General features: G+C 37.4%; 1 protein-coding gene and 1 non-coding gene across 2 annotated transcripts; one reads left to right on the top strand and one right to left on the bottom strand.

The window, feature by feature from the left end:
- Positions 1-1,934: 1,934 nt before the first annotated feature.
- LOC131166010 (pentatricopeptide repeat-containing protein At4g31070, mitochondrial) lies at positions 1,935-4,403 on the bottom strand. Its single transcript, XM_058124220.1, has one exon. It carries the CDS (start codon positions 4,340-4,342, stop codon positions 2,582-2,584), a length of 1,761 nt encoding a protein of 586 aa, XP_057980203.1. The 5' UTR covers positions 4,343-4,403; the 3' UTR covers positions 1,935-2,581.
- Positions 4,404-17,607: 13,204 nt separating this feature from the next.
- LOC131167205 (small nucleolar RNA R71) lies at positions 17,608-17,714 on the top strand. Its single transcript, XR_009140061.1, has one exon. It is a non-coding gene; the product is annotated as a small nucleolar RNA R71 (small nucleolar RNA).
- Positions 17,715-24,994: the final 7,280 nt, after the last annotated feature.

The raw sequence follows: 24,994 nt of genomic DNA, 5'->3' as shown, positions 1-24,994 counted from the left end.
CTCGGTATCTTCTCGTCGACAAAACATGCCCTCATCGACGAATCCCTTGTGTTCATCGACGAGGTCATGAGAAAATTCCTTGGGTTATTACATCCAAAGTGCAACGTCATCGAAGCGTTCGTCAACAAATTCAGTTGCCTCCTTCTATTACATTTCCCTCCTTTTTTATCATTTAAATATCATTATTTTTCGGATCGTTATATTTACACCGATATATCATATACAATTGCGGTCCTTACGCTGACATATCATATCACGTAAAATCACAGCCCTTATGATGGCATATATTTAACATAGTTTAAAAATAAAAACATAATTCTTAAGTATCATATAGGTCAATTTTAGTTAACAAACTCAAATAATGCATGTTAAAAATAAGGCATAAGTTTTCAAAAAGAAGAGAAAAAGTAAAATTACAATTTAGCAGGTGCATCAAAATTTAATTTAAGCAATTAAAATATGAAACAAAAACTTGAGAGACGAATAAAGAACTCAGACCCGTCGCCCAGAGACTTCGAAAGAGAGAGAGCAGATGCTGAAAGAGAGAGAGTGCAGATGCTGAGCGAGAGAGAGAGAGAGAGAGAGAGAGAGAGAGAGAGAAGGCTTCGAGAGAGAGCAGATGCTTCGAGAGAGAGAGTAGAGGCTTTGAGAGAGAGTAGATGCTTCGAGAAAGGCTTCATCGAGCTTCGTCCAGGCTTCGAAAAAGAGAGCAAAGGCTTCGCCAAGCTTCGTCGAGCTTCGTCAAGTCTTCGAAAGAGAGAGCAGAGGCTTCGTCGAGGCTTCGAGAGAGAGCAGAGGCTTCGTCGAGCTTTGTCCAGGCTTCAAAGAGAGAGCGAAGACTTTGTCAGACTTCGGCGACCAAGTAGAGGAGAAGAAGTTTCACGGGAGAGAGGGAGAATAGGGTTTCGCGACATAGCAAAGGCGTACGCCTTGCATATAAGGCGTAAAAAAGCGTGGTTTTTTGGCTGAGACGTACGCTTTATTGGATTTACGCCTTTACACATACGCCTTGCGATGTTTTTGTCCCAAAACGCACCAAGGCGCGCCTCAAAACACCTTTCAAAATACTGGTTCCAACAATTATGAATCATGAAAGCAAAAGATATTCATACTCAATGATAAATAAAACTAATTTTATTCAATTAATAGGATAACCATACAATTCATAATCCAAGTAATTCAATATACATATAAAATTTCTCGTGAATACATGTAAAACCATCCCCACTCCTCGTTTAACCCACATTATATTATCAACCCGTAGCCTATATAATTACATGCCACCATCATGTCAATTGTCGACCCCACTTGCAGCTTTTCTCGTTATATGAATGAGCTCATATGAATAGTCGTTTTCACAGAAAGTATTACTCTCCTCCCCTATAAATAGTTTTAACCCAAATGGATGTTGCATGCAACTATGCAAGACAACAAATGAATTGTCCGCCCCACCCAGTTCTCCTTTTTTTTTTTTTTTTTGTTTTTAAGAAAATAAGTATTTTCTGATTAAAAAAAAATATTTATCTGAAAAATACTTATAATAAATAATTTTTAACTATTTTTATATAAGTATTTTTTTTTTAAGTACTTTACTTTTTTATAAACGGTTACAAACAAACCGTCCCTAATTTAATCCAAAATACTCAATTTTCCTCAAATTTCATCAAGAAACAGGTTTTCTTCCCCAGTGATTTTCCACATTTTCAGGGTCAGTTTCTTTCAGCCTTGCGGTTTTTCATTGTGTTTGCTGATGCATGCCAGTTCATGATGTGTTTGCTTCCCATCTGCCAAAGCCCTTTTTGCTTCGCGTCTTTCCATTTCTTAATGTCATTTGAATTTTGGTGCTTGTCCTGTAGCCATGCGCCATGCTTGTGGGGCAATTCTTCCGTCAAGGGCAAATTTTATATTTTTTTTCCAGTGAAAATTGCACCCGCCTAGATTAACTGCTTGTAGTTAACTATTCAATAGAATAAAGAAAACATGCTTGGAGACTTGGAAACAGTGGAGTAGAACACCAGAGTTTTAGTTCCTAGAGCCTCGCCCGAAGAAAGATCTGCTGCACCCCGGATCTTCACTGATCCATTTTGTTGTTTTCAGGTGCCCATTGCATCTGCTGTTTTCTTGTTGCTTTAAGACCCATTTCAGAGTAGAATTATAATAATTTCTGATGCTTGTCCATGAAGAAGCGACTATATATGTTCTCACGGTACTAGAAGATATCTATGGTCCATCCACAGCCAGAGAGAAAAACACCTAGGCTTTCACCTTCAAATTATTGCAAGGATTTTGGTTTTCAGGACAATAGCATAATGTAATTTGGACCTCTATGCATCTCAAAAACTCTATTTCAAGCCTCAACCTCAACAGTATAATGGACTTGGTAGGTTGTTTGGTTGTAAATTACCTAGTGTTTTGGCTTGCAGACAAAAATTTTATGAACCATAACAAAAAAAAACCACATCCCTTTCTAAGAATGCCATATCTTAGAACAAAAATAATTGCTGCCGTACTTGGTATACAGGAGGGGTGGTGGCTCTACAACTATATCTTTGTTGTTGGCAGTCTCTGGGAGACTTCCAATCTACTTCAGACTCTCATCCTTTAACTCAATCCGACTGAACCCATAGCCCTTCTTTAATCCTCTTGTTTTCATTAATCTCCTCACTTCTTCCACACCGAGCCAGTTACCAGAATCAGCATAAACCATACTCAACAATGTATGGTTGGCAGCATTCTCAGGTTCTGATTTGATGAGACAATGTGCTAGCTTTTCAGCAAGTTCCAATCTTCCATGAATCTTACAAGCTGAAACCAAAGAGCTACAAATTCTCACGCTTGGTTCCATTGGCATTGTTCTCAAGATCTCACAAGCGTCCTCAAGCTTCCCTGACCTTCCTAGGAGATCTATAAGGCAAGCGTAATGCTTTGTATTTAGTGGTATTTTACCATCTCTCATAGCATCATAAAAGAGCTTTTGTGCCTCTTCTACAAGTCCACTGTGGTTGCAAGCCGATAGAATGGCGAGGAATGTAATTGTGTCTGGCTCCATTCCTCTCCCCTGCATCTCATGAAAGAAGTGCAAAGCTTCATCCCCACAACCATGAAAGCCATATCCACTGATCAGTGCAGTCCATGAAGTAGCATCTTTCACATGCATCTCTTTAAAGATTTGGTGAGAATCCATGAGAAAACCACATTTTGCATACATATCTATAAGAGAATTTCCAAAAAAAACATCAGAATATAGACCGGATTTTAAGCCATGGCCATGGACTCCGCGTCCATAACTTAGATACGACAGATCAGTGCAGGCTAAAATTATGGCCAGCAGAGTTATGGAGTTTGGTTCAATTCCCTCCATTCTCATCTTGTGGAAAAGCCTCATTGCTTCGTGACCATTCCCTCCTTGAGAGTAGCCTCTGATAAGTGAACTCCACATTATAACATCTTTTGTTGTAGATCTTTCAAAAATTAGCTTGGCATGACGCAATGTTTCGGGAAAGTGGGAATATGCATGTATCAGGGCTGATGAAAACCGAAATTCTGAATCACAACCATGACGCAAACTGTAGCCATGAATCTCTTTCCCATGCTTAACAGAGCCCAACTCGGCACAGGCTGGCAAAACTGCAATTAGCGATACTCGGTTGGGTTTAAACCCTTCAACCTGCATTGTTCGAAAGCAATCAAGTGCCATGCCGTAATTCTGACTGGCTGTGCATCCCGAAACCATGACAGTCCACGAAACCCCGTTCTTCTCCTTCATTTGATCAAAAACACAAGAAGCCATCTCCAGATCACCATGGATCCTCAAATACATGTCAAGAAGAGCCGTCGACAAGAAGATGGACTCCTTCTCTATCCTTTCGTCGATTGTAATGACAGCATGAATTGCTTTTCCTAATCTCAAGTCTCCGTATTGGGAGGAAACTGATAGAAGGCTAGCAATCAGCTCGGGCTTTGGCACGAAACCGCGCGCGCGCGCTTCCTCAAACATTTCCAACGCTCGGGCACAATACCCATTTTGGGCATAGCAATTGATCAAGGAATTCCAGGAGATGACGTCCTGTTGAGGCATTGCGTCGAACACTTGACGTGCAGTGTGGGCCTCCGAGAACTTGGCGTACATGGAGATGAGGGAATTGGAGACGACAGGGTGGGCATGGGAGCCGGTTTTGAGGACGAGGCAGTGAAGCTGAAGACCGAAATGGTAGCTTTGGGAGCAAGCAGAGGCTTTAATGACTGAAGGAAGAAGGAGAAGAGAGGAGCGTCCACTATCATGGGGATGGACTTCCTCCTTGTAGAATTCAATGCATTGGTCATACAGCCCTTTCGACAACATATCTTTGAATCGGCAGTTGACGGCAGAGACTGATAGGGGTCCCGGATCCGGTGCCAACCGTTTGATCAGCTGACTCATCGTGCGCGATCCGGTTTTGATTTTGACTTTTTATTTTTTATTTTTGAAAAAAAAAAGATTTCATTCGCGGTACGCGTACATTTGGAGCATGCTAAAAATCTGGATGTACCTAAAACAGACGCAATGTCAGTAATATTTGTATCAGTGCTCAAATACAATTATATTACATCAGTATGGGATAGTATATTAGTATTACATTTTACTATCTTGTTGGGCATTGCCAAATGTGGTGGGGTGCAACATGTGTCGTAATGAATGACTGACTAGGGTCATATATCCTATATTTTTTAGATAATTAAAATCAGCTGAAAATTTGCAAAAAAAAAAAAAAATCCATGGAAATGTGGTATTGAATATTTCAAAAAATCCAAAAAAAAGAAAAAGAAAAGATAAACAATCAAAAAATTGCAAATAGTTCATTTAAAATTTTAAAAATTTAGAAAAGAAATAGAGACAATTTTCTTAAAAAAATATAAAAATCATTTGGATAATTTAGCAAACTCTTGCAAGCGGTGGTGGTTTTCTTGAAATAGTCGTGCAATTGCTTATTGACAAGTTATTTGCACGCTTTATTATTAATTATGTTTAATCTTAGTTCCAAAATCCTAATCCTAGTTAATGATAGGATGGGGGAAGATCTTGTTGGATAGTGTCATCTTCCCCTTATCCTTAGGCCCAACGAGAACAAGTAAATTCCAAAGCTCAAACAATCGAGAATGTTGGTGATAATAATTATTTGCATTATATCAGGGTAGAATAGTTTTTTTCCCCCCTTTTATTCTTGTAGGCTATATAAGTCATCTTTATCTCTTGCAGAACTCTAATGATTCAATGACAGCTTTTTCTTTTCCCAATATTTTACTCCTCTTTGATTCAATCATGGTATCAGAGTTTTGCTCAATGGAATTTCAAACCAGTCGTTGGAGTAAGACTGGTTGCTGTAGGTGGTGGAGTTGCAGGTGGCATTGGACTAGGAGGTGGAGGCAGAGGGGTTGAAGATTGGTTCGATTTGGTTGTAGCAGGATTTGGAGCAAGGTTGGCATTGGGTTCAGGAGAGGTCATTGCCGGTATCAAAGACAAGGAGGAGGTCGGATTTGGGGGTGCCCAGGCCGATGGTGACGACATAGTTGTCGGTGCCAAGGGGGCAGCCAGAGGAGGTGAGTTGTTTGTTGGCTTTTCTCGCCGACTATAAGGTCACGAATCTGATGGCGTTCTTATAACGGTGAGTAGAGATTCCATTGTTGCCATTGTCGTTGCCTTCACAATGTTATGCTTTTTTGAAGTGTTCTTGAAGTTGGTTTGAATGTTGTTTGTGGGATTTACGTGGAGGCTTGTCCAATCTGCTTGGGCTTTGTGGGATTGCTTACATTGTGATTTTTATTTAACTTTTTCATTAATGTGGTTGACACTTGAGAGTGGGTGTGGTCTCTGTTTGGTTGTCGAGAGAATGTTGGGATGAGTGATGTGATGATTGGAATTTTTTGGATGTTGCACTTATGTTGTTTTGGTATTGTATAAAAGTAAAAAATTCTTCAATTTTTTTTTTTTTGGGTGTTCGTACAGTTCGATTTTGGTTTTCTGGCGGATTCTCATTGTTGGTGAATTTGGACGTGGTTTGCCTTTAGTTTGAGTTTGACTTGTGATTTGTTAGATTCTCGCTTGGCTCGATATTAGCAGGTTAGGTTTCACTCTTGCCATTCTCAGATTAATTGGTTTCTTATATCTTGGGTATATTTGTTGTTGTTCGTCATGGCTAGTAAACGAGATGATTCTCTACAATCTATTAGTGTACGGTTGGATGGTAAAAATTATTCTTATTGAAGTTATGTGATGAGAAATTTCTTAAAGGGTAAAAAGATGTGGAGTTATGTCTCGGGTCTGGCTGCTAAACCTGTGGAGGGGGTTGATAAATATGAGCACTTATTGGATGCGTGGGATACTCAAAACTATAAAGCTATTAGTTGGATCAACAATTTTGTTGATAGTTGCATTGGGATTCAATTGGCGAAATATGAAACTGCTAATGAGGTTTGAGACCATTTGGCAAGATTGTATATCGGTCTAACTTTGTTGTTCAGTATCAATTGAAGATCAATATTTGAGCACTTGAACAAAAGAATAAGAGTGTTCATTATTTTTTTTCGGCTATGACTGATCTTCAGATCAATTGGTTCTCACAGAATCTGTAGAATTATAGAAGTTTGCTCCATATATTGCCCATAGGGAAAAGTAGCGATTGGTCTAATTTCTGATGGCGCTTCGTGATGATTTCGAGGGCATTTGTGGATTGATTTTACATCGCATTCCACTGCTTTCCGTTGATTTGGTGATCAGTGAGTTGTTGGCCGAGGAGACTCATCTCAAATCTCGTACTCAAAAGGGAACATATTGTAAAGACCCGAACTAAGAAAAATAAAAGAAAATAAATAAAAGAAAAAAAAATAAGAAAAGGATGGAGATGGTTTGGTACAACACCAAATCGTCGACGGTTTGAGGCTCTCTCAAAAAAATCATCGACGATTTAAACTACCAAGAGCGTTTAAGTGTTAAACCGTCAATAATTTCGTCAAGTACAGAAAAACCATCGATGGTTTCATGCGGGGGCTGAGAACCTATAAATAGGTTTAAGTTCATTTTTCTTAGAAAACTCATCTCTCCTCTCTCTTAGCTCCGGACTTCTCTCTCTCTCTCTCTCTCTCTCTCTCTCTCTCTCTGTGAAGACCCAAAAATATATATATATATATATATATATATGATTAAAGTACAATAATAATAAAATAATAAAAATAGTCATTAAGTTAATATCAATACAGAAGTGTTTTTCTGTAGGATCCTTGATTCCATGTTTGATGCCTAAAAAAGACCTTGTCTTAGCGAGTGCTCAGAGACCATTGCGGCTCAGTCGCTCCCTGGAGGTCGGCCTGGTTAAAATGGAACTTCATAGTATAAATAGGATAGACACTGTTTGTACACGTAAATAAGTATATATACATAAAATAGTGTTTTGACAGACATAATTTGTAGAAATATATAATAAGATGATAATAATATAGGTATCATATGTGGGGCCCACAAGACTATGTGGGGTCCACATGAGTCCCGGAGCCACAAGACACTGTTTATATACATAAATAAGTACATAAAATAATGTTTTAATTGATATAATTTGAAGAAATATATGATAAAATAATAATAATATAGGTATCCTATGCGGGGCCCACAAGACTGTATGGGGCCCACATGAGTCCCGAAGCCGTATGGAGGTTTACACAAGTCTCAAAGTTATGTAGGATGCATAAAATCATATAAGAGTTATTCGAGTTACGTAGGATCCATTCGGGTCTCGAAGTTGTGTGGGGCCCACAAGACCATGTGGGGCCCACATGAGTTTTCAAAATTTAAATTTAATTCTTATTCAAAAATAAATAATAAAATAAATAAATACTAAAAGTAGTTTAAAATTAATAACAATGATAATAATAATGATGATAATGATTAGGAAAAAAAATAATAATAATAATAAAATAATAAAATAATTAATTAAGTAATTGATTAATTAATTAGGTAAGTAATTAATTAAAAAATTATTTAGTGGGAATGGTGGCAAGCACTCCCACATGGCCTCCATCCCTATCCCATACACAACCCATACCTTGCCCATTCTTTAATTTTTAAAAATTATAATTTCACCCATCTCCCCACACTTTTATAAATTTCATTTCTTCCCCAAAATTTTCCTATAAATAGGAAGCTCTCAACCTTCATTTTTCACAACAATTTTCCAAGGAAGAGAAGAATTAGTGAGTGAAAGAAATTGTGGTGGAGAGAGAATTTTTGAGTAAGTTCTCAATCACCCACTCTTTCCGATCTCATTTCTTAGAGATAGTTACAGTGTTCGTAAGGAAGAAGGTAAGTAAATTTTGATTATGTTAGTTTTTTTTTTATTTAAAATTCATACCCGAGTTTATTTTATAAGTAAATTTCAATTATGTTAATTAGTTCCACAAAATTTTCATGAGTTTATTTTTACGCGTATTTAATTATACCAGTTCTATCTTTAATATATTTACATCTATTTTTGGGTTAAGAGATGTTCTAATCCCCTCGGGTAAATTTTCAGCATTTATTTCTATTCAAAAATAAAATTATATATATTTTTAACACAAAAATTGTGTGGCATGAGTTTATTTATATGTTAAATTTTTTATGAAAATATGAGTAAAGATGAGATTTTCACGATATTATTTTAAATTGCATAAATTATAATAAGATGATTTTAAAACCCCTTATGGCAACAAAAGTTCAAAGTTACAGATGCTTGGTACCGCAGCTTAAAATTTATACGGATTAGAGTGCACCCACACTGTTTACAGAGTGGTTATTTATGTTAGTGGATTTCTCCTGAGTGCACACCTGGTTCCAGACCAGGACTTAATAAGGAAAATCTCACTTAAAGTTTACGTACGTTGATTTAGTTTGGTCGGCTAGCCAGCTAAGTCCAGTCTTCGGACCGCACAACCCAGTCATGGGGGTAAACATGACTTACGGAAAACAGGCCTAAGGGTGGTTTTTATAATATATGTTTATACATATTTAATTACGTGTACAAAGTTACTGATGATTTGAAGGAAAAGTGTAAGTTTACGTGAAAAGGATCATTTTGGTGCTTAAATGACGATCTAAGGAAAACGTATAAGGAAAAATATATGTATGTTTATCATTAAATATTTTTACAGTTTTAAAGTTAAAAGTTTAATTTAACAGTTATAGTATATGATTGTAAAAAATTTACTGTTGAAATTGATGACAAAAGTTTTATGCAGAAATTTTTAAATCTATATTTATTCTAAAAGCAGTCTTGAAGTTATAGTATTAAATATTATTTTACAAAATTCTTTAAAAGCTCATTTTGGCCACACACTAATAATAATCTTATTTACTTACTGAGCGTCGTCTCACTCCAATCATATTTTTATTTCAGATAACTCTGAAGAACATGTTGGAAATCAGGCTTAGCAAGCATACGGGTGGGGATAGAAAAATAAAGATTATTTAAAAATATTAGTATGATGCCGGATATTTATGCTTATGTAATTATTCTTCTTTTGAAATAAATGATTGTAATATGGATAATTAGCGCTCTGGTTTAATAATAATTGAGTTTATTTGCTTCCGTTGTAAATCAATGGTAAAAAGTTAATATCCCAGGTCCCTCGGGGTCGGGGTGTTACACACTCTCTCTCTCTCTCTCTCTCTCTCTCTCTCTCTCTCTCTCTCTCTCTCTCTCTCATACCTCATGTGATTTTCTCTCATTTCTATGCTCACCCGAAACTACTTTTATTCTCCAATCATCTTTCTCTCCTCTCTTGGGTTTTCGAATTAGTTTTGGTGGTGAGTTCGTAAAGCTAGGGTATCCATCTTCCACTCGTCTTAGGTGTATTTCCAGGATCATGTAAGGGGAATAAATTATACCAACTTTTTATTAAGTTTGAACCGATTAAATTTGAGTATATAAGCTCGTTTATACATGTATAGTTTTCTAAACGGGCTAGGCATTTGAAAATGATGGTTTTTGATTATAATTCATATTTTGAGAAAAACCAATGTGAGTGGGGTATATTAATTATTTATAGTATATAACAATATGGTGGACACTCAAACCGTGTGGCATGAGAATAACTCTTTATAATAAACTGGTTGTCAATACTGTGGTGAATGAATTGATATCTTTGGATGATTTGCTTCGTGTGGTTATCCGTGTATATCACAATATAACGTTGGCAGGCCTGAGGAGTTTGTTATATTGTCATTTATATAAATTGGGGAGGGGGAGGGTTGTAGAACATTGGCAGGCCTAAGGAGTTTGTTCTACTGATTTATTATGGATAGGTCATTGTGAAAGGGGTATCAATGAATGTCGGTTGTGAAGAACTTGTATCTTGTGTGGATGTGAAACTTGTGTAGTATCCTATGTGGATGTGAATGAAATGTATGGTAAATGTGGATGAGCTGTGGTATATGTGTATGCAGATTCTATGGTATGATTGATGTTGAATGTGTGTGGGTACATGTATGTGAATTTAAATTCATGAATATTTATGGCGAAGTAAAACTCTCTGCCCGTGGGCTTACTAAGTAAGGTGAGTGCCTTGATAAGTATCAATTATAGCCTCACCCAAATTAAAGGGCAAAGTTACAAATGGTATCAGAGTAAAGGGGCGTTATATGTATGGGCAAGTAATCTCCCCAATCCTTGGCAACTCTCACTTATAAATGATTATGTATGTGTGAGTACGGCCTGCATGTGTCTTCTCAGTTGATGTTAATTAACAAACGGCTATATTTTGTATACACTAAAACTCATCTGCTACACACTGTTATAATTTATTCCATCCTTACTGAGAAGTGTCTCATCCCAGCGAATTATTAACTTTTCAGGTCCTTCAGGTGATTGAGCTTAGCAAGCTCTAGGGCAAGGTTAGTTTTTGTAATTACGAGTAGTCGTAGGAACTGAAGTATGTAAGGTTTTTTTTTTTTTATCTTTCCCTGGTAATGTAATATGGAGATGTGGATATACCATTTTGGTTGTATAGTATAGTACTCTGGTATTTTATTTGAGGTAGTTTAATAATTTTTCGCTGCGTGAATGATATTTATGGTATCAAAACTAGGTGAATGGAACACACAACACCCCAGGCCCCACTTGGCCGGTTTGGGGCGTTAGAAAGTGGTATCAGAGCTTTAGGTTGTTAGGTTCTGTAGACTCTAGGGCAGATTAATACCAGACTATAGGTTCGAGTTAGGATGAGGATAGGAATGGGTAGATTAGGATACCGATAGGAAATTTTGAGTTTTGTTTCGTGGCTTGGAGACAGAAACTCCTTGAAGGTCTTATGTGATTTTTTGAAATAGAAAATCATGGTATATCCATCGATGGTGATGTTTTCGAACAGAGAGACTAGAACTTGAAATTAGAACTTGAAAGTTAGGATGATTGATTTTTGGGGATAAGCCTCTGAAAGAGAATATTGTTATTTAAGTGTTGTGATTTGATGATTGAGGTCAATTGGGTGTTTGATGTATAAATTGAGGATTTGAATGTTAAACTGGTTTCTTTCTTTATAACTATACCAGTTATGTCAAGATATGGAAATTATAAACTCACCTTTGTCCTATCTTTAGGATGGATCCTAGAGGTAAAAATGTGGACGCTGGAGGGGATAATGATTTGGGGGCTTCCAGTGGGGATGAGATTGAAACCTCCAGATTGCTGCGAGGTTTAGCTCGGTAGGTCAGGGAAGAGATTAGGCGGGACCCCAAGGGATCGAACTGCCCACCTGTTGGGGCAGAGGAAGAGACCCATGCCTCCCAACTCCCATGTAGATGTCAAACAAGGTTCCAGGAGGGGAGACAGAGATACTATCGTCGATGGTTTTGTAATGCCCCGAAGCCATCAAGTGGGGCTCAAAGGTTACATGTTTCATACACTTATTTTCGATACCATAAACTACAATTATGTAGTAGAAATAAATAAATAATCTCTATTTAAATGCTAGATTCTATCTATAAATCCCAAATAAAACAATAACATCTGTCTGTTTATATTACATCCCAGTATTTAAAAACGTAAACTATGCATAAACTATTCTTACAGTCACCTCAAAATTTACCAAAAATACTACCCTGCCCGAAGTTCTAAGCTCGATCACCTCAGGGATTGATGTCTTAATTTTACCAAGTACCGAAATTTTACTAACCTTGATTTTATTTAGAAAAATTAATAATTTTTCACTGCAAAATTTAAACAAAGCTACTTTAAATAAACTATTCAGGAGAATTTAAAACTAGATACCGCGTGTCAAATTGATGATGGTGAAAACTTCTAGGAAACCGATTTCACCTAGTTTCTCACTATGCTTTACTCATTTAGCTAATTCAACTTCGTTTTCTCTATTTGTTAGCAAATCGCCAATTTTTCCAAAGCCTCTTTCGATAGTCAATCGGAACCTATTCTTATTTATTATTTAACATAAGAGTATGCAAATTAATAACGCAAGAATGCAGTAAGACCCTTGATTTTTAATGCTACGTAGGTTCATACAAGTCTTTTGATCTCTATATTTATCCATGATGAATTATCCAAGATCTATCCTATAATCCCCCATTTCGGTAGCAAATCACAAGACTAAAATCATTTAATTAATGGTCAGTTAATTAAAAGCATTAGGCACAGAATAACTCAAACAAACATTAATGAAAACTACTTCGCATTAGCATCAAAGAGCAAGCAGAGTTTTAAACTAGCTACATCGTTTTCCTAGAATTCAAAAATTTAGTTCATTCTGAAAATTAAATCCAACATAACAGATTTCACCATATTTTCTTCAATTTGGAGCGTACGGAAAAGATCAACACTCGCCGCACCGCCGTCGCGCGTCACGAACACCCAGAACACCGCCGTTGTTCGCCGCCTTCCGATTCTGAAAAGATAGTATTTTTGCATGCTTCCAACTCTCCTTTACTGGCTGTGTGTGTATCTTCGCAGCACCCCCAAAAGAAAACCATAAGAAAGCTCCAAAAAAAAATAAATTTTCCAAGAAACTCCCTGTGGTTTGGCCTCCCTTATGTGTCTAACCCAAGAAAAATCTTTTTTTTCCTATCCTATGGTGCCGCCTCTCCCCCCAGCACAGCGCATGCTGCCTCCCTTTCTTCTCTTCTTGCGCACTCCTCTCTCTCAAGGAAACCCTCCTCTTTTTGACTTTTCCTCTTTCCTTTCCTTTTTGCTTTCCTTTCTTTGCTTTTCTTCCCTTTCTTTTGTCTTTCCATTTTTTATCTTTCCTTTCTAAAAACCCAGCGCCTCACCCTTCTGATATGACCCGGCTGCATGGCCGGGTCACATCTCATTTTTTGATTTTTTGATTTTCTTTTTTTTTTCAAAGGTACATGAACTGCCCTCCTCTTTTAAGCCCACTTTCGACCCTCTTATAGCTTGTAACTCTCAAAGATTAAAACACAAAAGATGTAGATCTCTTTTTCATATTTTCCCAAAATTTTGAATCGTCTCGATCGGAGCTCGGATGAGAAAGTTACGCCAAGATTACGAAGAATTGTCGAAATAATCCATAAAACGGCATATGCTAACTTCACATCTGATTTCGATCTTGATGCATCCATTATTTTGCAAAATGCAAAACATGAGAATTGTAGAACATTTACTTATCTTTCTATGGCATCCTGAATCATCTAAATTGGAGGTTGGACGAGAGAGTTACACACAGATTAAAAAGTGTTGTTGGTTTTTGGCTTCCGATAGTTGCCCTACAAGAAAAAATAACAAAATTTCATAAATTACTTAATAAAACTCAAATATTATAAATAGAACATAATGTTAAAATATTGAGAGTAATTAGGCATTTAAATACAAAATATTATTCGCAATACATGAATTAAAGTACCTAATTACGCAATTTAAGCGCGTAATCACACCTCCCAACTAAAGTTTTGCTAGTCCCTAGCAAATAATGTGAATGCAATCAGGGTGGTGTCATACCAATTTCAATGAATGAATACTCAGGCAACACAACCATACCCTTTCACATACAGGGATATCACCAAATTACACACAAACTCATTTATACCCAATTCACGCAACTCTGAAGTAAGTCATTCATGCAAATCTCATCATTATATAGCCATTAAGAACAGTAAACTCATGTAAAATTAACCAGCGAGCACAGTTCAGAGTTAATGTAGCCATATAAATTCAAGTATAAATAGGTGAAATCTTGAAGCACATGTAATGTGTGTGACTCGTTACACCCAGGATATTCGTGGACACCTAAAGAACTGTCGCTTTGACTCGGCCTAACTGGTATACTCTCAAAAACACTCAAAAAGGATAGGTTCACTTATCGTATGTGAGGAGGAGTGTCATGATCAAACATCCCACATACTGCAAGGAACAAATGCTAAATGTATGGAGTGGACTAGTCTGAAAAGGATCAAGCCTATTTAGGAGGTGTCGGGTCCTTCACCATAGCATCTTCTCACCTACTAGCCATGTCCAACCGAGACCACCCTAGATCAACTTATTCAAAAACTAGGCGTGAATACATCTGAGGCATTAGGCGGGTGAAGAGTCTTCATATGTGGATAACATGCGTCTTGTCCCTGACTTTTGTTGTAGTTGTGTGGAGCAGGTATTAGTCTTTCACCTCTTCTATGGTATTTCTATTTCTCTTTTTCTTTCTTCTGCTCATTTTTCAATTTCTTTCTTTTCATGGTCAAGTAGGACAATCATAACACTTCTTTTATTATTTTCATACCACCCATGTGCATTAAGCTCAAACAAGAGTCCATGAAATAAGTCTATTTCTAGGGTTGGTTTGGCCTTCACATCTTGAGTAGGCTACAAGACCTAAGTTTTTATCTCCCAACTAGATGTCACCTCTAGGCTAGCAATTCAAAAATCAAGACTAGTGTACAAAGAGTATCCAGAAAAAAATAGGAAAAGTTGAGTTTCATGAACTCTGAGTTGACGTCAAAACTCGAAAGAGCGATAAATGGCTCAACAGTACCTCACAAGGTGTCAAAGTCTCCACGGGCGCTCTCTTAGTGTTCACAAGGAACCCTAAGTGTTACAAGTCATGTGAATGTGTATTTTTTTTTAGCCTCAAGAGATACCATGTAGATACAAGAGTTTATATAGCCAGATTAACACAATTGCACTACCAATCAACTTTCAATGAGTTACGATTCCTAGTTTAGCCATAGAAATAGAAACTACACATAAATGACCCAGTGTGTACTCCTAGGTTATATGCAAGTATATAAAGGGCATAAGTAGTGTCACGCATGGCCTAATCATCCATATTCACACATTTTTTTTTTCAATTTTATTCAAAAATGAGAAAGATTGAAGAAAAGAAAGAAACTTCCCTGACTTATTGGTGAATTCGTAGAGGAATTAAGTTTTCAGCTCTGTACTCGTGCCAAATAAATCTGCATCAAAAATCTAATTTATTCAAAAGTGCATAGATAAATTAATAAAGTAATAAAGGTAAAAGAAATAAACAAAAGAAAAACTCTTTGGGTTGCCTCCCATAAGCGCTTGTTTTAACGTCTCCAGCCAGACGTTTCAATCTTCATCAACCAGGATCTCTAAGAGGAATAAATGCACAATTCCTCTCCATTTGTTCTCCATAATAGTGTTTCAATCTCTGACCATTAACTCTGAATATATTCCCTGGGAAGAGTCTTAATCGTGAGTTGAATAGTAGAACCTGTTGTCCTAGAGTAAACTAACACCTGATAATATGTTTTTCATGCCACTTCTTCGTCTGCTCTTTGTAGATTTTTGCATTTTCATACGCATCACCCGAGAATGCATAGCGAAGATGCTCAGGAATTGTTTCAAATTTAGAGATATAGGTTCCTGTATCTTTTCTTTAGAGATTACAGAATCCGTCTTTCCTACCATAGGTTCTAGCCTCCCCACACGTTGCTGTGTTGTAATCTACTGCAAGGATCGTTCTAGGTGATCAGGTTGTACATCTTTTTGAAAGACTTTTTCTACACCTTGCTGAATGACATCTACCCGAAAGCAAGTGCTTGGATCTTTTGGGAATCTCATGTCTTGGTAGATGTTGAACATAACCTCTTCCTTATCCACTCTCAATGTTAACTCACCCTTTTTAACATCAATTAAAGCCCTTCCAGTGGCCAAGAATGGTCGGCCAAGAATTAGCGGGACTTCTTGGTCTTCCTCCATATCTAACACCACAAAATCAGCAGGAAAAATAAATTTATCCACCTTTACCAATACGTCTTCTATGATTCCATGTGGATACTTGATGGATCGGTCTGCTAGTTGCAAAGAAATGGTTGTTTGTTTCATCTCTCCCAGTCCCAATTTCCTGCAAATAGAAAGTGGCATAAGATTAATGCTAGCTCCAAGATCACATAAAACTTTATCAAAAAATAAATTTCCAATAGTGCAAGGCAAAGTAAAACTCCCTAGATCTTTTAATTTTTGAGGCAATTTCTTTTGAAGAATAGCACTACACTCCTCAGTAAGCTTCACTGTTTCAAACTCCTCAAACCTTCTTTTCTTTGAAATGATGTCCTTCAGGAATTTGACATAGTTTGGCATTTGTTCCAAGGCATCTGCAAAAGGAATATTTATGTGAATTTTCTTAAAAATATCCAAAAATTTAGAAAATTGCTTATCTAATTTTTGCTTTTGAAAGCGTTGAGGATAAGGAAGTGGAGTAGAGAGAATAGGAGGATTGTCAGGAAATGAAATTGCTGGAAGCATGTCCATCTCTCTTGGTGTATCATCCACAATCTCCTCTTCTTCCCCTTTATTCTTGCTTCAGCCATTCTTTTCAGGTGTAGGTGTGGACATGGTTTCCTTTGTTGGTGATTTATTAATTTCTCTTCCACTCCTAAGTGTGATGACATTGCATTGTTCCTTAGGATTCACTTCTGTGTTGTTAGGAAAAGTTCCTCTCTGTTGGGTATTTATAGTTGTGGCCAGTTGCCCAATTTGCATTTCAAGGTTCTTCATAGTGGCTCCCATATTGTTGTAATGAGTCTCAATGTTGTCTAGCCGTGCATCTGTCTTTTTAAAACTTGCTTTTGTCTCCTCAACAAAAGATATCAGGGCATCCTCAAGTGACATCTTCTTCTTACCTTGATGACTCTCAAATCCTGCAGGAGGTTGCAGCACATTCCTTGTATTTCCATAAGACAAATTCTCATGATTTCGAAGCCCTGAATGGTAATATTGTGGCAAAGGATCACCATGATAATTGTAGTTCCGATTATTGATGTATTGAACCTGTTCTTGACTTGCTCCAATACTCGAATCTGTCCTACTTGTAGCTGCCACATATTCTGCACCTTGTGGTATCCTCTGGGTTGTCAAAGATGAAATCTGATGAGACAAAGAAGCAACTTGAGCTGAAAGTGCAGCAAACGGCTCCAATTCATGAATTCCAACAACTTTCTTAGCCATAGTTCTTTCAGTTGGCCATTGATAGTTATTTGAGGCCATTTCTTCCAAAAGAGCAGTAGCACCCTCAGGTGTCTTTGACATCAAAGTTCCCCCAGATGTAGCATCAACTAAAGTCCGCGTTTGCCCATTTAACCCATTATAGAACATCTGAATTTGCAACCAATCCGACAATCCATGTTGTGGGCAGCATCGAATCAAATCTTTATACCTTTCCCATGCTTCATAGAGTGATTCAAAATCATGCTGCTTGAATTGACCAATCTCACTCCTGAGTTGAGTTGTTTTTGTAGGTGGAAAGAATTTAGCTAGAAATTTTTCTGCATTTCCTGCCAACTAGTAATACTCCCAGGTTGTAGCGACTGTAGCCAACCTCTTGCTTTTTCCCTTGAAGAGAAAGGGAATAATCTCAGTCTAATGGTATCTTCAGTAACACCATTGATCTTCACAGTATCACAAATCTCCAAAAACATCGCCAGATGGATATTGGGATCATCAAGTGGCGATCCACTGAATTGGGCCTGCTGCACCATGCTGATTAATGCGGGTTTGAGCTCAAAATTGTTGGCATTAATGGGCTGGCGTCTGATACCCGAATAATTGTCATTCACAACTGGTCACACATAATCCTTCAAGGCGCGTGACTGCGCATTATCTTGTCCATTCTCCATGGCTAATACCCTATTTTTCCTTAGTGCTCTGAGCGTTCTTTCTTTCAATCTCCAGATCAAAATGAATAATGTCACGTGTTCTAGCCCTGCGCATCCAACATAAAAAAACACACACCAGAAGTACCAAAAAAATAAAAAATAAAAAAAAATAAAAAAAGAAAATAAATAAATAAAAATATAAAAAGATAATTCTAAATTAAAACCAAGATTACTTTGTATCGATATTGGCAAAAATAAGATAAACTCAATCCCCGGCAACAGCGCCAAAAACTTAACCGGTGCAAACTGCAAATGCACAGTATCGTAGTTTTATAATATAATGATGTGTAGAGTATCGTCCTTAGGGATTGATGTCATAATTTTACCAAGTACCGAAATTTTACTAACCTTGATTTTATTTAGAAAAATTAATAATTTTTCACTGCAAAATTTAAACAAAGCTACTTTAAATAAACTATTCAGGAGAATTTAAAACTAGATACCGCGTGTCAAATTGATGATGGTGAAAACTTCTAGGAAACCGATTTCACCTAGTTTCTCACTATGCTTTACTCATTTAGCTAATTCAACTTCGTTTTCTCTGTTTGTTAGCAAATCGCCAATTTTTCCAAAAGCCTCTTTCGATAGTCAATTGGAACCTATTCTTATTTACTATTTAACATAAGAGTATGCAAATTAATAACGCAAGAACGCAGTAAGACCCTCGATTTTTAATGTTACGTAGGTTCATACAAGTCTTTCGATCTCTATATTTACCTACGCTGAATTATCCAAGATCTATCCTATAATCCCCCATTTCGGTAGCAAATCATAAGACTAAAATCATTTAATTAATGGCCAGTTAATTAAAAGCATTAGGCACAGAATAACTCAAACAAACATTAATGAAAACTACTTCGGATTAGCATCAAAGAGCAAGCAGAGTTTTAAACTAGCTACATCGTTTTCCTAGAATTCAAAAATTTAGTTCATTTTGAAAATTAAATCCAACATAACAGATTTCACCATATTTTCTTCAATTTGGAGCGTACGGAAAAGATCAACACTCGCCGCACCGCCGTCGCGCGTCACGAACACCCTAAACACCGCCGTTGTTCGCCGCCTTCCGATTATGAAAAGATAGTATTTTTGCGTGCTTCCAACTCTCCTTTACTGGCTGTGTGTGTATCTTCGCAGCACCCCCAAAAGAAAACCATAAGAAAGCTAAAAAAAAAAATAATTTTTCCAAGAAACTTCCTGTGGTTTGGCCTCCCTTGTGTGTCTAACCCAAGAAAAAATCTTTTTTTTCCTATCCTATGGTGCCGCCTCTCCCCCCAGAACAGCGCACGCTACCCCCCTTTCTTCTCTTCTTGCGCACTCCTCTCTCCCAAGGAAACCCTCCTCTTTTTGACTTTTCCTCTTTCCTTTCCTTTTTGCTTTCCTTTCTTTGCTTTTCTTCCCTTTCTTTTGTCTTTCCATTTTTTGTCTTTCCTTTCTAAAAACCCAGTGCCTCACCCTTCTGAGATGACCCGGCTGCATGGCTGGGTCACATCTCATTTTTTGATTTTTTGATTTTCTTTTTTTTTTTGCAAAGGTACATGAACTGCCCTCCTCTTTCAAGCCCACTTTCGACCCTCTTACAGCTCGTAACTCTCAAAGCTTAAAACACAAAAGATGTAGAGAACTTTTTTGGATTTTCGTAGAATTTTAAATCGTCTCGATCGGAGCTCGGATGAGAAAATTACGCCAAGATTACGAAGAATTGTTGAAATAATCCATAAAACGGCGTATGCTAACTTCACGTCTGATTTCGATCTTGATGCATCCATTATTTCGCAAAATGCAAAACATGAGAATTGTATAAAATTTTCTTATCTTTCCATGGCATCCTGAATCATCTAAATCGGAGGTTGAATGAGAGAGTTACACACAGATTAAAAGTGTCATTGGTTTTTGGCTTCCGATAGTTGCCCTACAAGAAAAAATACCAAAATTTCATAAATTACTTAATCAAACTCAAATATTATAAATAGAACATAATGTTAAAATATTGAGAGTAATTAGGCATTTAAATACAAAATATTATTCGCAATGCATGAATTAAAGCACCTAATTACGCAATTTAAGCGCGTAATCAATACATAATTATTTTTAGTGATAATTCCTGAGAATAGGGAAGATTACCCGTCCATACAAGTAGCTTCCCTATACTTTAATACCAATACCAGGGCACTCACTTTACTCAGTAAGCTCTCGGGTTATGTGTATAGGCAAAGTCTCTGAGAATAGGGAAAATTACCCACCCATACGAGTAGTTTCCCTCTGCTCTGGTACCAGACTGAAAATTATCAGGGCACTCGCCTTTCTTAGCAAGCCCTCAGGTGGAGAGTTTTACTTTACCATAAATATACATAGAATTAAATTCACATACCATATATCCTATCAGAACACATTCCACATCAATTATCCACAAAGGAAAATACCGTCCACAGAGGACTCACATTTACATAGGAAATACTGTCCTCACAAGACTCATATTCACATAGGAAATACCATCCACACAAGATTCTGCACAAGTTTTTCCCCGCCAATCATCATTGTTTTTTTCCACAATGACCTATCCATAGTAAATCAGTAGAACAACCTCCTCAAGCTTGCCAATGTTCTACCCCAATATATAATGATAGTTTAACGAACTTCTCAGGCCTGCTAACGTTATATCATGATTACATCTAGGCAATATAACGAACTCCTCAGGCCTGCCAACATTATATTGTGACACACACAGATAACCACACAAAATGACCCATTCACACAAATCTCATTGTTCATCACACAGTAATCACAAATAGCCAGTATTCGTTACCAATCTATGTTCACAAATAAATCATATCCACAACTAGCCAATATTTACAAATAGTCAGTATTTATTACCTATCAATATTCACAACAGCTAGTATTCGCAACCAATTAATTTATGAAAGTTGTATTCATGCCACACAATTTTTACCATATATAGTATATATCAAAAAATCATTATTTTTCCAAATGCCTAAACTGTTCAGAAAATCATACCTAAATATGTAAATTTATATAATCGAATTTAACCGGTTCATACTTAGTAAAACCTGCTATAATTAATTCCCTTTACATGCTCCTCGAATATTCTGCCCAAATTGAACAAGAAACGAAACCCTATATTCCAAAAATCCTAACTTAATTAGTTTAACCTCAGGATATTTATCATTTAACATCTCCTAGGTCCTCACACTCCCAATACTTAATTTAATATTAAAAATATCCTACTTACCCTGGTTTTGGAGTGGTTACTCAGAACCCCAAACTGAAAATCTGCTTCGCCTAAGATGCAGAGAATCTTCCTAGGAACCTCGTGGTGGTTCTTGATCGTCAATACGTGCTTATTTGGATTCGAAATCGAAGAGAGAGGGTGAGAAAGTCGTAGGTAAAGAGAGAGAGAGAGAGAGCAAGAGAGAGAGAGAGAGAGAGAGAGAGAGAGAGAGAGAGAGAGAGAGAGAGAGAGGCATGAGGAGAGAGAAATTCATGTTAAAATAAAAGCTACCCACTTTATAGGCAGGGCTTCGTCGATGAGACACGTGGATTCATCGACGAGCCTAAGAAGACCGTTTGTCGGCAAAGCCGTGAGTTCATTGATGAAACTCAGAAATATCTGATACCTCTCTCAGTAAATCTTCGTCGACGAGACACGTATACTCATCGATGAAACCCAGAAGGACGTTCGTCGACAAGGAGAACTAGTTCGTCGACGAGTCGCTGCTTGATGTCCTTTTCAAATTTTCTTTTCCTTTTCTTTATTTTTATTTTATTTTCCGGGTTTGGATTACTATATTCTTCCCCCCTTACAAAATTTCATCCTCGAAATTTGTTAGTCCATCATTTTTCACAACTTAAAAGCTAACTAATCACATTCACATAGTTCAATTTATTCCAACATGTGAACCATCAAATTACTTAAAATCAAACAAAACTATTGCTTATCCAAATGTAACATATTACCTGCGCCTCTAACATTGTTCCCCTTAATTGGGGTAAGCATGTAGACACGTGCTAGGCTGCCACCGCCGCAAGGTACCAAGTTTTTCTCCTATTCTGATTAGGAGTGGGTGCATTGCTCGATGGAGCACGACAATCACGAGCTATATGGCCATGCTTGCCACACCTATAGCACACGGTATTCCCACCCCGACATTCCCCTCAATGCCTCCGATTACATCTGGTACAAAGGGGGTGGAATGAATTCTCTCGATAGTCTCGATCAGCCCTATCTGGCCTCTGACCCCAAGCATCCCGATCTCCCCTCTAGGAATCCTGTCGGACATCACTATTTGGGCTGGAAGGTATGGATCTCTTCTTTTGATTTGCTTCTACCTGACACTGGCCTCAACTGCCATAGCCCAGTTCACTAGCTCAGAGAAACTTTGAGTCAATAATGCCACCACTTGAGCACGTATCCCCTGTCTCAATCCTCTCTCAAACATCCAAGCTTTTAGCGGCTCATCCGAGACCATGTGTGGAGCGAAATGATATAACTCCACAAACTTGGCCGCATACTGTTGCACAGTCATGGACCCCTGGGTCAAATGTAGGAACTCCTCCGCTTTAGCTGCCAGAGTGGCAGCGGGGAAATAGCGGTCAAAGAACACCTTCTTAAAGCGACTCCAGGTGATGACCGCAAGTCCTAGTCACTGCTCCTCTACCAGCTACACCGACCTCCACCACCTATTTGCTTCCCCCACCAATTTAAAGGTAGCGTATTGTACTCTTTGCTCCTCAATACAGTGCAGAATTGTCAGAAGTTCTTCCATCTCCTGAATCCGGTCCTCAGCTACAATCGGGTCTGTACCTCCTACAAAAGCCGGCGGACTCGTCTGACTGAACTGCTGAAAAGTGCAGCCCCTATTAGCTAGTGGCTGATCCTGTTCTCTCCGAGCTTCCTTCTTAGCCTGACGTGCTAAGCTACACAGCACCACTGAGGCATCAATCTCATCCTTATTGGAGGTATCCACGTGTTTATCTCTTCTGATGTCAATGTCCTTTCCCCTAGAATCCATCTTGAAGATAGGATAGAAACAAACATAGAATCTCCTTATTTATCATAATTGAAACAAGTTTGAAACGAAAAGCTACTATAACATAGAAGTTCTAATCTATGATTCGTTCATACCGTCTTACTACAAATTGTAAATCCAACACGACAAACATACTCAATCAACCTAACGTTCTGACTTACGTGCTCGAGTTCCAATATCTCAACCCATAAACAAAACCATTAATGGATTTACCATAGTTTTCCAAAAATTGTCATTCTTAGAAAAATAAAGAAGACCATCAAAGGATCTTCGCCTCTAAGTTTCCAGACCGCTATTCCATCTAGCCTACCCATTCTTATCCTTATCCTAACTCGAACCTATACTTCGGTATTAATCATCCTTAAATTCTGTAGAATCGTTAGGCTCTAATACCATCTGTAACGTCCCAAACCCGCCAACTGGGGCCCTGAAGGTTACGTGTTTCATACACCTGTTTTTGATACCATAAACTACAATCATGTAGTGGAAATAAAAAACAATATCTATTTAAATACCAGAGTCTATCTATAAATCCCAAATAAAACAAGAGCATCCATCAGTTTATATTATATCCTAGTATTTACTATACATAAATTGTTCTTACAGTCACCCCAAAATTTACCAAAAATACTACCCTACCCAAAGCTCTAAGCTCGATCACTTGATGGACCTGAAAATATAATCATTTGCTAGGGTGAGACACATCTCAGTAAGGAAGAATAAATCATAACAGTGTGTGGCAGAGAGTTTAAATATGTACAAAATATAATCATCTATTATTCAACATCAGTAAAAGAAACACATACATATTACACTTATACATACATAATTATTTTTAGAGATAGTTCCCAAGAATAGGGAAGATTACCTGCCCATACAAGTAGCATCCCTCTGCTCTAATACCAATACCAAGGCACTCACCTTACTCAGTAAGCCCTCGGGTCATGTATATAGGCAAAGTCTCTGAGAATAGGGAAAATTACCCATCCATACAAGTAACTTCCCTCCACTCTAGTACCAGACTGAAAATTACTAGGGCACTCGCCTTTCTCAGCAAGCCCTCAAGTGGAGAGTTTTACTTTACCATACATATACATAGAATTAAATTCACATACCATATATCCTATCAGAATACATTCCATATCAATTATCCACACAGGAAAATACCGTCGACATAGGACTCACATCTATATAGGATTCTGCACGAGTTCTTCTCGCCTATCATCACTGTCATACTTCCATAATGACCTATCCATAGTATATTAGTAGAACAACCTCCTCAGGCCTGCCAATGTTCTACCCCAATATATAATGACACTATAACGAACTCCTCAGGCCTACCAACATTATATCGTGATTACATCTAGGCAATATAATGAACTCCTTAGGCTTACCAACGTTATATTGTGTGATACACACGAATAACCACACAAAATGACCCATTTACACACATCACATTGTTTATTACACAACAATCACAAGTAGCCATTATTCGCAACCAATCTATGTTCACAAATAAATTGTATCCATAAGCATCCAATATTCACAAACAGTTGGTATTTATTACCAATCAATAATCACAACAGCCAGTATTCGCAACCAGTTAATTTATGAAAATTGTATTCATGCCACACAAATTTTCTCATATATAGTATATACATAAAAAAATCATTATTTTTCCAAATGCCTAAACTATTCAGAAAATCATACCTAAATGTTTAAACTTATATAATTGAATTTAACCGGTTCATACTTAGTAAAACCTGCTATAATTAATTCCCTTTACATGCTCCTTGAATAT

The sequence above is a fragment of the Malania oleifera genome, chromosome 10 (assembly GCF_029873635.1).
Source record: "Malania oleifera isolate guangnan ecotype guangnan chromosome 10, ASM2987363v1, whole genome shotgun sequence".
In the NCBI taxonomy this organism is placed as follows: domain Eukaryota; kingdom Viridiplantae; phylum Streptophyta; class Magnoliopsida; order Santalales; family Ximeniaceae; genus Malania; species Malania oleifera.
This window is presented reverse-complemented; position numbering and strand designations above follow the sequence as displayed.

Bases quoted from the DNA above. Each gene is read 5' to 3' on its own strand.
- LOC131166010 (XM_058124220.1), bottom strand. From the start codon at position 4,342: ATGTTGTCGAAAGGGCTGTATGACCAATGCATTGAATTCTACAAGGAG.